Source organism: Aphelocoma coerulescens, chromosome 10 (assembly GCF_041296385.1).
Source record: "Aphelocoma coerulescens isolate FSJ_1873_10779 chromosome 10, UR_Acoe_1.0, whole genome shotgun sequence".
Lineage (NCBI taxonomy): Eukaryota > Metazoa > Chordata > Aves > Passeriformes > Corvidae > Aphelocoma > Aphelocoma coerulescens.
Window position 1 is genome coordinate 11,504,406 of NC_091024.1, and position 15,201 is coordinate 11,519,606.

The 15,201-nt window shown below is 53.8% G+C and overlaps 1 protein-coding gene across 4 annotated transcripts in view; it reads left to right on the forward strand.

The window, feature by feature from the left end:
- Window positions 1–1,495: 1,495 nt before the first annotated feature.
- Window positions 1,496–15,201, forward strand: part of SMAD6 (SMAD family member 6) — a 115,114-nt gene continuing 101,408 nt past the window's right edge. For all 4 annotated transcript variants that reach the window (XM_069025286.1, XM_069025289.1, XM_069025287.1 and 1 more), the window contains exons 1-3: window positions 1,496–2,945; window positions 5,580–5,636; window positions 7,336–7,413. In XM_069025286.1, coding sequence (XP_068881387.1) covers window positions 2,189–2,945; window positions 5,580–5,636; window positions 7,336–7,413 — 892 coding nt within the window. In that variant the 5' untranslated portion in view covers window positions 1,496–2,188. The remainder of the gene's footprint in view (window positions 2,946–5,579; window positions 5,637–7,335; window positions 7,414–15,201) is intronic.

Sequence of the window (15,201 nt, forward strand, 5' to 3'; positions counted from 1 at the left end):
CACCCCAAAATGGCAGGGGACAAGGAGCTTTGCCCCTGGTCCTACAGGTCAAAAGCGACCCCAAAATCAAAAGGTCTATTTACATTCTGTGTTTGTATAGGTGCAAACGTCGGTGGCACACACCTATGGATTTTAAATGGAGTATTTGATGTTACACTGATTAAGTTTGCTGTAAAACAATGGTATTGTCTTTATCCAGTACATTTAAATTATGTTCTTGAGTGGATTAGGGCAGGTTTGGGTAAACGTGGACAGAAATTTGGACAGAAGCCTTCAGGTATGGAAAAAGCCACCCAAAAGATTCTAAGAGCAAAACTATGAACATTCAGGTTGCACAGGGTTTGTTGGTTGAAATCATTTCATTGGTTTGGTTTAGGGTGTTTTTCCCTTAACCGCCCAACTTCTGGGGGATTAACTGCCCAGATTAATTTTTGCTCATTAGTGAGGTCCTTAAGCTGGTCCCAAGCTTTTTCTCCAGCAGGTTCCCACCGATCCATCCAAGGGTGGGGGAACCTTCCCTGTCTCCCTGGGGATGGAGTGACGATGGGCAAAGCCCCCCAGCTCCGAACCCCCGGGTTCGATTCTCCAGGCACGTGTCCCGGGGATGCTGTGCCCGCGGGATCTGCGCGCGGGGGGCGGGAATCGCTATTTTAGAGTTTATATTTATTCTGTATTTGGGGAAGGATTCTTTGGGGGGGGGGGGGGGGGGGACGACAAGGAGGAACCCAGCCGCACACGCCGCTCCCCACGGGCACCCTGTCGCCGTGGCCGCGTGGGGTGGGACACGAGGCCACCGCTCCCTCCGCTCCCGGCGGCGCTGCCGGTGCCCCCGGGCCGGTGCCCGCTCGGGCCAGTGCCCGCTCCCCTCGGTCCCCGTTCGCGGCCCCGCGGTGGCGGCGGCGGGCGCGGGGACCGCGCGGCCCCGGGGCTGCCGTTCATTCACGGGCACGCCGGGGTGGGAGCGGGGCGGGGCCCGCGCTGCGCGCCGGCCAATGGCAGGTGGCGGCGCCGCGCGTCACGCGGCCGCGGGCCAATGGGAGCGCGCCGGGCCTGAACTTTTGCCACGGCGGACAAGTTGATACATCGCGGGGGTGTGTCCGGCGCGCGGCCCGCGGGGGGAGCGCGTTAACCCCCGCGCCGCCATGACCTACTTTCACACCGTACCGCTTTCCCACCGCCCCCGTCCCGCTCTCCCGCTCCCCGCGGGGCGATCCCCCCCCCTCCCGCCCGCTGGCAGCGCGGGGGTATGCGGGGCTTGCGGCGGGCGGGAGCGGCGGGGAGGCGCGGGGCGGCGGGCGCGGGGCAGCGGGGCGCGTGTGCCTTTAAGAGGTCGGAAACCCGAGCCGGTGTTTGCGCAAGGGCCGGTGCCGCGCGGAGCCGCCGGAGTGTCTAGACTGGCACATGATGGGCGGCAGCCAATGGCGGCGCCGCTCGCGAGGGGCCCCGCGCGCGCGCCCCGGCCACACAAAAGCCGGCGAGGGGCGGGCGGGCGCGAGCGGGCGGCGGCGGCGGCCCCGGGAGCCGCGCACGGAGCGCGGGGACCCGCCGGACCGGGGCCGCGCCCTGCGATGCGGACAAGGGACGCGCTGACACCGGCCTGCGCTGCGGGCTCTGCTGCTGCTGCTGCTTCTTCGCGTTTCTGATTTGATTTTTAATTTTTTCCCTTTTAATTTTTAATTTTTTTTTTTTTACTTTTTTTTTTTTTTTTTTTTAATACTATTTTTGGCTGAAGGGATCCGACGCCTCCGACCGGTCCCCGGCGCCGGTTCCCCGCCGGGCGGCACCCCCGCGCCGGGCGCGCTTCCCCACTCCTCCCCACCTTGTATGGTGGAGCGGCCGCGGGGCGCAGCCGAGCGCTGCCCCGGGCTCCCCCCGGCCCTCGCCCCCGCCGCTCCCCGCCCGGCCCCGCGTTGGCAGCCGATGTAGGGTACGGCGCGGCGCGCCCGAGCCCCAGCGCCGCCACGGGAGCGGCCCCCGCGGCGCCGTCTATGCCCGCGCCGCCCCGCCGCCCCCCCCATGGTGCGGCCCCGCCGCGGGCCGTCGGAGATCCGCTGGGCAGCAGCGCCGCGGGGAGTCCGGGCTGCTCCGGGGCTGCGATGAGATAGAGCCGGCGGCGGAGCGAGGAGCCCCGCGGAGGAGGGGGGGGGGCGGCGGAGAGCGACGCGACCCCCGGCCGCCCGCGGGTCGTATGTTCAGGTCCAAACGCTCAGGGCTGGTGCGGCGACTTTGGAGGAGCCGCGTCATTCCGGACAGGGACGGCGGAGATGGGAGCGCCAGGAGCGGCCACGACCTCGGAGCCACCGGCAGCTGCAAGATCACGGAGAAAAGCCCCTCGGCGGAGCTCCGCGCGGTAGCGCGCAGCCTGCTGCTGCGGGAGGCGGAGGAGCGGCGCGGGGCGGCGGGCGAGGCGGCGCCGCGCGGGGACCCCATGGCAGAGCGGCGCGGGGCCCGGCTCCGCACCCCCGGCTCCGCGCCGGAGAGCGACGGCCGGACCGTGACCTGCTGCCTCTTTTCGGAGCGGGAGCCGGGCGGCCCCCAGCGTCCCTCCGCCGCCGCCCCCGGCCCCGACGGCGCGGCCGACGGCGGCTCCCCGGAGCGGCGGGGCCGGGAGGCGCGGGCGCGGCTGCTGCTGCTGGAGCAGGAGCTGAAGGCCGTCACCTACTCGCTGCTGAAGCGGCTGAAGGAGCGCTCGCTGGACAGCCTGCTGGAGGCGGTGGAGTCCCGCGGGGGGATGCCCGGCGGCTGCGTCCTGGTGGCCCGCACCGAGGTGCGCCTGGGGGGCCTGGCGGCGCCCCCGCACCTCCTCCTGGGCAAGCTCTTCCGCTGGCCCGACCTGCAGCATCCCGCCGAGCTGAAGCCCCTCTGCGAGTGCCAGAGCTTCGGCGTCGCCGACGGACCCACGGTCTGCTGCAACCCCTACCACTTCAGCCGCCTCTGTGGGCCAGGTGAGCAGCGGCGAGTTGGGTTCCCCCCGCCACAAACACCCACCGATTTGGGGATTCGGGATTTCTGAACCTTTCCTGGGTTTATCCGAAGCCTCGTGCGCAGCGCTGCCCCGGCCCCGCGATGTTGCGAGGATGCCCGGGGGGGAACTCGCCTGGCCCGGGGTCCCCGCCGGGCATCCCCCTTCTCTTGGAACCAGCGGTTCCAGTTGTGCGTGAAAAGCCCTTTCTCTTCAATTTTTTTTCCCTTCCCGCGGAGTTTCCCCGCTCTCTGGGAGCCGGAGGGGCGATAATCGGCGGCTCCATCCCGCTGGCGCCAGCCTGGCTCGCTCGTATCGGAGCCGGGCGGTCACCGCCGCCGGCTTAAAGCCGCAGGCGCTTCGGGGGGGCTGCGGGGATGTCCCCGCCGTGGGGATCTCCGAACCCGCAGGGACACCTGGGCCTCCTGCATTTCTCGGGGTTTCGCATTTTTTACCGTGGGCAGAGATGAGCATTTTCAAGGCTGGGTTTGGTTTTCTTGAGTTTTTTGTTTCTTTCAGCAATACTCGATCGTGTGTCCGTGTCAGCAGGGAATAGTTACGCAGAGCAGAGACATGTTCGAGTTTGAGATGCAGAAATCGAAATGGTACTTAACAGGCTGTACAAAAACTTCAATGAAACTGGACAGCTGGATTCCCACTGCCAGAGGGCAGGGTTAGATGGGATATTGGGAAGAAATCCTTCCCTGTGAGGGTGGCGGGGCCCTGGCACAGGGTGCCCAGAGAAGCTGTGGCTGCCCCTGGATCCCTGGAAATGTCCAAGGCCAGGCTGGACGGGGCTTGGAGCAACCTAGGATAGTGGAAGGTGTCCCTGCCCATGGCAGGGGATGGAACGAGATGGTCTTTAATATCTTCCAACCCAAACCATCCTATGAATCTATGCTGACTGCCCCTTTTTTTGGCAGGCGCTTTGATTTTATTATTTCTTTTGCATTTTGGGCTTCTGCCTCGCTTTGCATCACTTTTTTCAAAGAAACTTCTCTTCTGGGCGTGCCTCTCCCGAAGGTCGCTAGAGGCTGGAGGCAGCTTTTTTATTCCAGTTGGAGTTGAGCTGCGTTTTTAGGAACGGGGCATTTATTTTAGAAACGGGAGAAGCTTCCCAGTCTCTTTCCTGTAGCGGTGGTGGTTTTCCCAGCGGTGAGTGGCTGCCAGCCCTGTGCTGGGAGTAGTAGAAAGCAGAGCTGTTATCAAGTGGCTCCTTATCACTTTGATAATGGGTGACTGTGCCAGGACCCCACCCGCACCGACTGGGCGCTGGTAACAGGAGCCAAGAAAAGGCCTTGATGCCCTTTTCCACAAGTGGCTCCCTACAGAGATCATCCTGTTGGTGTTTCCCACCCAGTTTACTGTGGGGTGACGTAGCTGAGGGGTGTGGAAGTGCTGGGGTGCTTCAAACGAGCCCCTGGTGACAGTAGGTCTGGCTCTGGCATGGGACCAGCACAGCCAGGTTGGGCAGTTACATCCACATGGGGACACTGGCACCTCTATTTTTTATTTTGAGATCTATAAGTACCCTGCCCCATTAGGGGAAATGGGGAACCTTTTCTGAGAAGCATTAGGTGACCCCAGAGCCATCACAGGGGGGATGCTGAGGTTCTTTTTGATGAACTCAGCCAGGCTGAGCTGCAGTTGCTGGCTGAGTGCTGCCAGGTGCAGGTGGGAGCTGAGGAGCACACCCATGTTTCCGTGCTCTATGCGGTGCCGCTGATTGACTTCACAGTACAGTTTCTCACTGAAGTCAGTGCCTGCTCAATGCTGATGCCTTGATACAGCCCAGCTGGCTGCACACTCAGTTTTGGCAAGTTGTAATTCAAGAAACATCACTGTCATATTTTGGAAGGGGAAAATAAACCCCTCCAGTCACAGCATGGAGTTGAAGAAGGACCTTCATCAGCCTTCTGCACGGTCTTGACCCTTTCAAGGACAGCGAGAGCTGGTTGAATGACCTGATTCAGCAAAGCACCTCTGAGGACTTGCTGAACTTGGAGCACATGACTGCTCAGTCCTGCTGCTTAAAGCCGAGCTCAGGAGCTTTGTGGGGTGGATTCAGGGTGAGCGGGATCATGGTGGCCTCTGCTCCTGAGCCGCTTCTGTGCCAAGGCCTTTGTTGAGATGGACCATAGTTACTTGGGTGGCTTGGTGGCTGAAGCCAGCCTGGCTCTCGTGTCAGCCCTGTGTGCCAAGAGGAGTCTTTTCATCACCCAACCTCTCTTTTCAGTACTTGTGAAGTGTTTGTGGAGCACTTATTAAGCCATGTGTGTTGGAGTCATGGATGGAAGGTTGTCCCCCAGTGCAGATGATGGAAATGTAGTTCTTTGGGAACAATGTGATGTTTTGTGTGGCTCAAGCTGTTGAGTGTCCAGGCACAGATATGGGGCAGAGGAGTGCAGCATTTTCAGTAGCAAAGCCCACTTTGAAAGTTCAAGGTGGAACTCCCATTCTTCAAAAATTGGGAAAACTTTGGTCTCCAGTTACTTCCAAGTGTTCTGTTTTCCACTGGGTGTTTATAACCTTGGAAGAGTTCCTACCCCAAAAGAGAAAGCGAGAGGGTTTGTTGATGAACTGAACACAGCACTAACCTAAAGTTTTGTTTTTCCAGAGTCTCCACCGCCTCCCTACTCTCGGCTGTCTCCTAATGATGAGCAAAAGCCACTGGGTACGTGTTTTGTCTCTTTTGATCTCCCGGGAACTCTTTCATGGTGCAGCCCGGGTGCTGGTTCTGAGACAGCCCTACCTGGCACGTCAGGCAAAAGCCAACAAGTCGGGGTTTTATGGCTGCTCATTATTTCTGAGCAAGCATCAGCTGATGGGTTTTAAGAAGTAAATGGATGCCGGTTTATCCTACCAAATTACTGTGTAGACACATGCATATTTTCCAAAATAATATGAAGCTCTATTTTTAATGAAGGCATAATGAAAGGTTACCAGACGTCATGTTTTGTCTGCGTGTGTAATCTGCGGGAGTGGGAGCTCCTGGGTGCCATTTCCATAAAGGCCTGGCTGTGCTGCTCCATGGAGGAACCGGCTATTACCCTTCCTCTGCTCCTTGCAATGAGATGGAAAGTCTTTGAAGCTCGGCGCTGTGTCATTTCTGGATGGGGTGTCACTTTTCCTGGGGAATTATAAAAGGTTTTCCAAACAAAACTGGTGAAAGCAGCTGGGGTGGGTAGGCTGGCGTGGAGTGCAGGGTGCTGGAGAGCCTGGCAGCCTTGGGTCCTGGTCCTGTGTGCTGCACATTGGCCTGGAGGTGTATTGAGCTGGCATCGCTGCATCCTCACCATCCTTTCTCAGCCCTTCTTGCTCAGTTAAATGGGAAGCAAAGACATGGGAGGGAAGGGAGGAATCCCACATCCCTCTTGGATTTCTTGCTGGGATCTGTGCAGCTGGGGGCTTTCTCCCTTTATCCCTATCCCGTAGTCAGTGATTTACTGGGGTTAATGACCAAGGGGAGCCGCTTTTGCTCGAATGGGGCAGGGACAGGAGGAGGCAGAGGGGCGGGCGATAGGAGGGGACAGCAGTGCCTGCCTGTCCCACCCAGCCCCGGGGGAAGGGGGGAGCTGCCCCTGCCAAAGGTGAGTCCCTGCCCTGCCAGGCCTGGGAGCTGCCTGAGACTCAGCCATGTGTGCACCTTTCTGCCCGGCGCCTTCATCGCCACAGGGCTGTGACCAGAGTGGCCTGCAAAGCCAAATTGGCTGGTGGTGGCTTTTTTTCTGGTTTTTTGTTAGGTGTGGAGGCAAAAAAAGAGGAGTTTTCCCTCCCTGTGCTCCCCCTTCCAAGTTAATTCCCTTTAGAAACTGCTGTGCTGCAGGGAGAGATGATGGTGAGCGACACGTGACTTTATTAAAACAACAGCCAGGGATTGAAATTTGCTTCACTGGCTTGTTTGATTGGAAAAATAATAGTTAATCTGTGAGCAAACAGTTGAGCACTTAATTAGAGGGGTGTAAGCAAGAGAGAATAACAAAGACTCTTAACTTGTTAAAACAAAGTTTCCTTCGCTTCAGCAAAGAGGAAGGAAGGAAGGAAGCAAGAATAAACAGCTTCAAGAATTTTAATGGTGATAATTAAGTATAGTAACTCTGACTTGTTTAGAGGCTTAATGTAACTTTATCCAGTAAGCACCAAGTTCCTACTTGTTTGATCAACTTAACTGGAGTTATTTTTGTGGTCGAGGCAATTCAAGCTTTGCATTTGCGTGGTGGAGCTACAAAGTTAATCGCTGCTTTCTGGCTCTGTGGAGAGTTTGTCTCAGGGAGGTGGTGGGAAGCTGAGGAGCCAGGGGTGCTCACGTAGCACTGGCAAATGCAGCAGGACTAAAAGTGCTTTCTTTTCTGTTTTTTTTTTTTTTTTTCCAGATCTATCAGATTCCACGTTGTCTTACACTGAAACAGAGGCTACAAACTCTCCCAACGTCCTGCCCGGAGATTTCTCAGGTTGGCAGCTCTTTGTGCCTTCCCGCCCGCGAGGTCCATGCTGGGGGCTGGTGGTGGGGCAGGACAGCAGGAGGGGACGGGGGTCCTGGTCCTGCTCTTGGTTTGTGCTCTTGGTGTGAAGAGAAGGGAAAAAAGAGCAGTTATTTGAGTTGGTTTTTCAAAGAAGTCTGTGCTGTGCATGTTGTGATAAGATGCTGTTTGTGGGATGAGCAGGGATATTTGGGAGGTGGCCACAGGGCCACGCGTGTCCCGTGTGGAAGCTACCCGGACCTATCCCAGGCTCCAGGGCCATGGGCTGCTGTGGGGGAGGGCTGTGGGCCCTCCCCATTTCCATGGCAGGGGCAGTGAGGCCGTTCTAGTGCTGCAGCTCTGTGGTGGTTCCTGCCGGGTCCGTCGGGCTGGTGTTACCTGTTGGGCCCTGGCCCCAGGCTGCAATCCCTGCTTTCATGAGCAGGCTCCCAGCTACGGAGCCATTGAAGATCCCGAACAAAGCTTGGCTTAATTAGGTCCTGGTTTTTGCTCTGCCCCACCCTGCAACCTTTCATTCACTTAATGGGGCTCTGCAAGCCTGGGGTGGTTTTACCTGACAGCAGGTAGAGTTGGGGCTTTCCTTGGCCCTGCACTGAGCTCTGGCTGCAGCGGTTATTCCACATCTTTCTCCTTGGTGTCTCATCCCAGGCTGCGGGCTGACTGTGTGTGGGACAGGAGGGGCCTGGCTATAGGACCAGGTTTAATTTCTTTGCCTAGTTCGTGGTCTGAGAACTGGGGTGAAGGCAGACAAATGTGGGTCCTGGTGGAGCCCCACGTGCCTCCTTCAGCAGCCGGGGTGGGATGAGGCTTGGGCACCTCAGAAGGCTCATTGTTGTATTGCTGAGCACGTGGATAGAATCTGCTGCTCTCTTGGGGATGATGCTGTGAGTCAGGGGAGGTGTTGGAGGGGATCTTGGGGGTACTGGTCCCTTGGTCATGGCTTTTCTCTTAATTTTCTTTCCTTGCAAGAGTTTACAGCCAGTTTGATGAGACTTGCACCTTCCTTGGGATATTTAGACTGATGCTAGCTCCAAAGGGTGTTCAAACAGCACAGGGTCTGTATTGTGGCACGGTGGCACGTTTCCCTCTGGGGATTTTCCCTTCTCCTTGTCCTTTCAGGTCCCCCTGCAGTGGCCGGCTGGCGGTGCCGCGGTTGCCGCGTGCCGGATCCGGCGTGTGCCAGCCCACGGGCTTTTGTTGTGCTGCCAAGTGTCCAGAGCAGGGGAACAATTGATAGCCAGGACTTGGATCATTCAGCCTTGTGCTCTAATAAATATGTGTTTGCAATTCCTAGCAAACATTCCTGGGGCTGGATACACGTCTCTAAAGCTCCCCATGCCCGTGGCTTTTGTTGTAACTTGATAATTGGCATTAATTACAGCAGCCGAGTTGGAAAACTGGGTTCCTAAGGATGTAATGGTTTTGCTTCTCTCATTGCTCAGTCTTTATGGGACATCTGGTGGGTTTGCTGGAAGAGAAGAGATTTTAACTTTTCCTTGAACGATACAATGATAACATGTGACCGAGATTGTGCTGAAACTGGATCCCTCCTCTCCCCCTGTGCCGTTTCCATTGGTGTAACTTTTAATAAGAGTCTGGGGCTGGGTGATTTATTTTTCCCCAGTGCTCACAATTGCTGAAAGAGGATAAGAGCCCTGCTGAAGTTAACCCATACATGTCATCACGGGGAAGTACAAGGGAAAAACCCACTTAGGCTCCAGTCTACCTGCCACATTTTTAGTTTGTTTATTCTCCATTTCAACTCATTTAATAGCTCTGCTTGAAGTGTGGGTCTGTGGGAGTGGTACACAAAGCACATGGTCCTCCCTGCCTCCTCTTGCGTACTGCGGGAGCTCAGTGTGCATCTAACTCGTCTTCCAAAAATAAGTACGTTTTGGATTTAGCATCAAGCCACTACTATTTATTGCTTCAGCTTTGATCATCAAAAAGGCTTTTCCTACTAAAACCACAAAATTCAATTTTGTGTAACAAAGAGAACCATTCTTTTCCTGTTGCTCCTTTATTTGATGAACTTCTAAACAGGAGGTTATAGCATGAAGGTAAAAGATGATCTCTGTCATATGTGTAAATTTTAAAAAAAAAACAAACCCTCTTTTTGAAGTAGAACCTTTCATGGTTATAATATTGCCCTTAAAAAGAGGGAAAGTCTTCAGTGAAGTAGCAGGCTCACTGTAAAGTTCAGAGGAACAGTCAGTGCTAACTGGAAGCACAAGTTGTGGATAGCTGGGTGGATATGACCTGGATCCATGGATGATACCCCAGAGCCCTCTTCATCTCATGTTCAAAGCATTTGGGTCTTGGAACGAAGTTGTTTGTCCAAGGATCAGTGTCCAGCCACAGCTTTTCCCTTGGAATGGGGATGCTCCTGTTTTCTCAGTGAAGTGCCATGGCCTGGGAAGATCTGGGTTGGTGGGAAAAGGCACTTGGAGATGTTTGGCCTCAAAGTTTCTGCCTCTTGAGCTCAAGCAGTGCCACATTCAGGCTTGTGAGAGCACGAAGAGGGGCTCTTTTCCTCCTTAGATTAGTTTCTGCCTGGGGAACAGAGCTGAAGAAAACCTGCTGTTTGAGGAGTTATATTGTAAACCCAGGTGGCTCCCTGGGCTGGGCTGGGCTGAGCCTGTCTGTCCCCCGGGAGCTGGCAGAGCCTTGGCCAGTCCTGGCGTCCCTGCGGCTCCCAGCCGGAGGTGGGGAAATACCAGGGAAAGGGCAAAATCCAGCAAGGCAGGAACAAAAGCTCAGCCTCGTGACTCATAATTGGTGGAACATTTGTAGCAATTTTTTTTTCCCTTCCCCTCAGACTTGGCTCCTCCAGCACATGCCAAGAAGCTGCTGTACCCGTTAGACTTGCCAGGCGTGTGGAGGGCTGAGCCACTCTGCGGGAGCTGGGATGGGATGGTGGGGACGTGCTGGAGCAGCTGCTGTGGGCTTTGGGATTGCCTGCCTTCCCCTGAATCCCACAGGGCTCTCCCTCACTGGCCATGGGAAGGACCTTTTTTTAAAACCCGTGGAATATCCCCATTCCTGTTGAAAAAGCCCCATGATGAGCGTTGACCAAAGTTCTTGCTAGTAGTAGCTTTAAATTCTGCAGGTCCTGAGGACAGTGCAGGAGGGGAGGACAGGTAGGAGAGCCAAAGGTGGCCTTGCCACCTGCAGGTCTCTGTGCTGACCTGACCATCACCAGGGAAGATGCTGGTTTATTTTTTCCAAAAATACTCCCCATGTGCTAAAACTCTCCAAGAGTTTCAGCTCTGGTGAAGCCTTTTGTAAATGAAAATGTGCATCCTAAAGAAGAAATGTTGGATTGGTGGTTTGTTGGAGGAGGAATGAATTCCTGTCTGTGCTCCAAAGCAGCAGGAAGGTGTTTTCCACCTGAAAGTGGAAGCACAGGCATGAGTTTATTCCCAGCAGCTCTGCTGATGTCCAGAAGGTGATGGGCTCCATGTGGAGATGAGCTCTGCTTGGTGATTGATGATGGTGGAGGAAATCTGTGAATTAACAGAGAGAAGAAACACAGACACTGAATGGGCTGCAGCTTATTTAAATCATTTCTGATTTTTTTTTTTTTTTTAAGGCCTGGGAAGATGGGGAAGTTTTTGCAGGGCAGTGGTGGGGCTGGGGGCATTGGATTTGGGGAGCAGGGTCCCTGTACCACCAAAGGGAGGAAGAAGGCAGGAGCATCCATCCCAGCTGGTGATTCAGCCCTGCTGAGGTGATGCCACGGCTCCATGCAAGAGCCAGAGGGTTTTTTCTGCTCCCAGAATATTTAGAATGATCTTAAGGAAGCATGTTTTAAAACCCACCGAATGGAGAAAGTTAACATCTCCCTTCCTCTCCCCCCAGAAATAACAGGCTGCAGGATTTATGCTAACAAGGAAATTTATGAAGATCCCGTGTGTTAGGAGTAGGAAAAAAAAAAGCCCATTAAATCTGTCAGGCGGATGTGTGTGGCAACTGGGCAAACATTGCCCTTTCCAGGCTGGGGGAGAGATTCTGGAATTACCTGTTAATAGAAAAAAAGGGTATTTTTCTCATTAATAGGGCAGCAGTTTCTTCTGGGGGGGAAATGTTGGGTTTTGAGGGTGGGCTCTGGCTTTGGTGTGTCTCAGTGCTGGCTGGGGGCTGCAGGCTGGGTCTGACCCAGCACCACCCTGGAGCCTTTTCATCCCTTCTTCCCTCCCCTCCTGTAGAAAGAAATCCTTTAAAAAAAGGCACAACATATCTGTGCATCCAGTTTAATCACAGACAGATGTTTGTTTGGGCCAGTAATGGTTTTAGTTTCTTTTTTTCTTTCATATTTAACTTTAGGTTTGCTGGCTTGTCTTCCCCTGTGCAGTCTAGAACAATCAGTGTTTGGCTAAAACCTCTCCTGGTCGGAGGAACGAGCCTGTTGCCAAGAGCTACTTCTTTGATGCAAAAAAAATACATCCTCGAGGTGCTTTGTCAGATGTTTTTATATTAAACAGTTTTCCTCCGTAATTTCAGTTTGCCAATGGGAAATAAAGTGCATCTATTTTCCAGTGTGCTCCAGAGAGGAATTCTTTGCTCACTGTGGAGGTTTTTCCCACATGGCTGTGGATGGCCATGGATGTTGGAATCCCCATGGGAGTGCTGGGATGGCTGGGAGAGCATCAGAGCAATAACCTGCTCTCCCTGGGGGTTTGCACATGTGCAGCTCCTGGCCCTGCCTGGGGCTGACATCAAAGGCAACTTCTCCAAGTGCAGGGTGAATCATGGAGTTAATCCCTGAAAGGGAAGGTAGGGAAGCTCTGGGAGCCGATGCCTGGGCTTTCAGTGCTGTCCCTTTCACAGAGGTGCAGGTGTGCTCCTTTGTTTTATATAAAGATGTCTTTCTTTTTGTGGAGGGCAGTGTGTTTTTCCACATCCCATTTGTGCTCACCAGGGTGGTGGGTCAGGTGGCAGCTCCTGGAGTTCAGACATTCCTTGGGAGCAGAAGGTGAAAGGAAGGGATCATTGATTCTGTAGCCAGGTGGGCTCCTTGTTGTGTCTAAAGCCTGATGATAGCAGTGCTTCATCCATAAGCAGAGTAACCCAGCAGAGTGTTCCACCTGGTAAAATAATAAGCAGATGAAGAAGTGTTCCGAGCATTGAGCAAGCAGTAATTTAAGAAAAATTTAAAATAAAAAAGTTAAATGACTTGCCAATGGAAGAGAAGCACCCTAGATCAAAGCTGGAGGGAGATATTGCCTCCATGTGATTGTTTTTCCATTAAAACCCTCTGGGATAACTCATGTTGGGCCACCAAACCAACAGCTGGAGCATTGAGCTCTACCTGAGCAGGCTCCCACAGAGCTGGTGGGTGACCACGCTGTGGTGGCAGTAGACCTTCATGGTTCCACCTGCATGCAGTGTCTCCTGTGGAGAGGTGCCTGTGGCTCTGTCCGTGCAGAGCATGGGGCTCTGGAAGGAGGATTGAGCATCAACAGTGGCTGTGCAGCTGTAGAGGTGTTTCTAAAGCAAGTGACACCTGTTTGTATGAAATACCCTATGGGCTATGGGCTTGTAGTGCAGGGCTTTTGGTCTTGGGATCAGTGCAGAGCTCAGCCAGGACTGTGATGTAGGAGGGGGGAAATTAATTTTGTGAAGGCTGAGGGACCACTGAGGAATTTGCTGGAGGTGGGAAGAGAGGTGGTTTGTGCTGAAGGTCTCCTGAGGAGGGACATCTGAGGCTTTGCGTCCTGCGCACCAAGGAGCAGCAGCCTCCAAAAACGGTCTGACAGGAGGGACGGTGTCTCCTGGAATGGGAGGTGGAAATGTCCCTTTGTTGCTATAGCCATCCAACAGGCAGCACTTAAGAAATTAGGACAATCAGAGCTTAAAAATCTGGACAGCTGGAGTTGTCCCTTGTTCAGAAAAAGGAAGGAAAAAAATCCAAACTGGCTTCCAGAGCCTTAGGATCAGCTGCCTGGAGTGGCACAGCCTGCACGAGGCATGGAAGAAGGTTGGTTTTACCAATACTGGGGCCTGTGCCTGATGCAGGGATTAAAGCTGCTTTGCAGATGATGCCTCTTTATTTCTGTGAATACACACAGCTCCCAAACTCCAAAGGAGAATTTGCTGTGATGGAGCCAGGCAGGGTGATGCCCTGAAGTGACAGTTCCACAGGCAATATTTGGGGAGCATAGTTCCCGTGGAGGCAAGACACTGAAGTTCTCAGTAGATTCCAGCAGAGAAGGAGAGAGTTGCTTTTTCTCCCTCTCTTACCTGGAACTGGGATGGATTTTCACAGCTAGCCTGGATGTTTTCAACCTAGAAGTTCTTGGAGAAAGTACAACACCCAGATAAAATGTGTTTTTGTCTGTGGTTCACTGAGTAGTTATGATGTTTGGCCTTGAATCACAGAATAATCACATCCCTCACTTCTCCAAGCACCTAGGCATCACTCTTAAAAAAAGAAACATCAGGAAGTAAGCAAGTTACTTAAAAGTAAATTAGTTTAATCTTTGTAGCCTAAACATTACATTCTTGCACCCTATTAGGGGTTGGATACGACTTTCTAGGTAGTAAAAGTTCCTTTGATGTAGCTCTGGTTGTGTCCTTTAACCAGCATGGATCCGATGGATCCGGCTTTGAACTTTCCTTTTTCCCTGTGCCTGTGTTTTGCTTTTTAAAGGGATTTGCTGAATACTGGACACAGTGTATTTATGACCTTTGAAAACGGTGAATGTTTTGAAGGAGGAATTTTGGCTTCTTATAGGGGACCTGTAGAGAGAGGCTTGTGTTCACAGTCCCAGTAATAGATTTTTTTGTGGCACTTTGATGAGTGAGAGGTGTTTATAGTCTTGATTCATAACTGAGTTACCACGGTTTTCCACGGAAATAACTTATTAAATGTGTGGCGCTCACCGGAGCGATTGAAGTCTGGAGATTTGCTATTCATCAAAGGCACCTCCTTTCCCGGGCTCCAAGACCTAACTCAGCATTTTACCTCTGGAGGATGCTCAGACCCAAAAAGACTGTGTGCTGTGGGAGCTTGAGCTGGCTTTTAGTAAGAAATTAAAGGGAAAAAAAAAAAAAAAGGCAAACTGGAAGGAGGAGGGGAAAAAAAAAAAAAAACCCTCAGGAAAAACATCCCCCGTCGTTGGGAGCCGCTGATGGTTAAACCTGGTTTTCTGGAACACTGCTTATTTGTGTGGATTTTGCTTTGCTGCTCGACAGCTGAAAAGTCCATCCCCTCAGTGCTGCTGAGGGCTTTGAAGTGTCCTGAGCCCCTGGAACCGCAGGTTCAATTTACTGGCAAAGCAGACTCGGCTCTTTGTGCTTCCCAAGTGCCTGCGATCGGCAGGATTGGGCACGTGGGGCTGTGATTCCCAGCTCTGTCGTGTGTCCTGCAGTGCCATGGGCTCTGGGAGGGAGCAGAGGAGGGTGCTGCAGGGGATCCAGGTGCTGGGTGGTGATGGAGGTGGAGGGACACTGGCTCGCTGAGGTCCCACCTTGCTCCTGAGGGTTTGAGTTTGGATGGTGCCTGTCCCAGCACTCGCTCTGCCCCTGCTCTGTGCCTTTCACTTGGTTGATTCATTGAATCCTGATTTGGGTTGAAAGGGAGCTTAAAGCTCATCCTTTTCACCTCCTGCCATGGGCAGGGACACCTTCCACTATCCCAGGTTGCTCCTGGTCCAACCTGGCCTTGAACACTTCCAGGGATCCAGGGGTAGCCACAGCTTCTCTGGGGACCCTGTGCCTGGGCCTCCCCACCTTGCCAAAAGTCCTTCTCCAGCT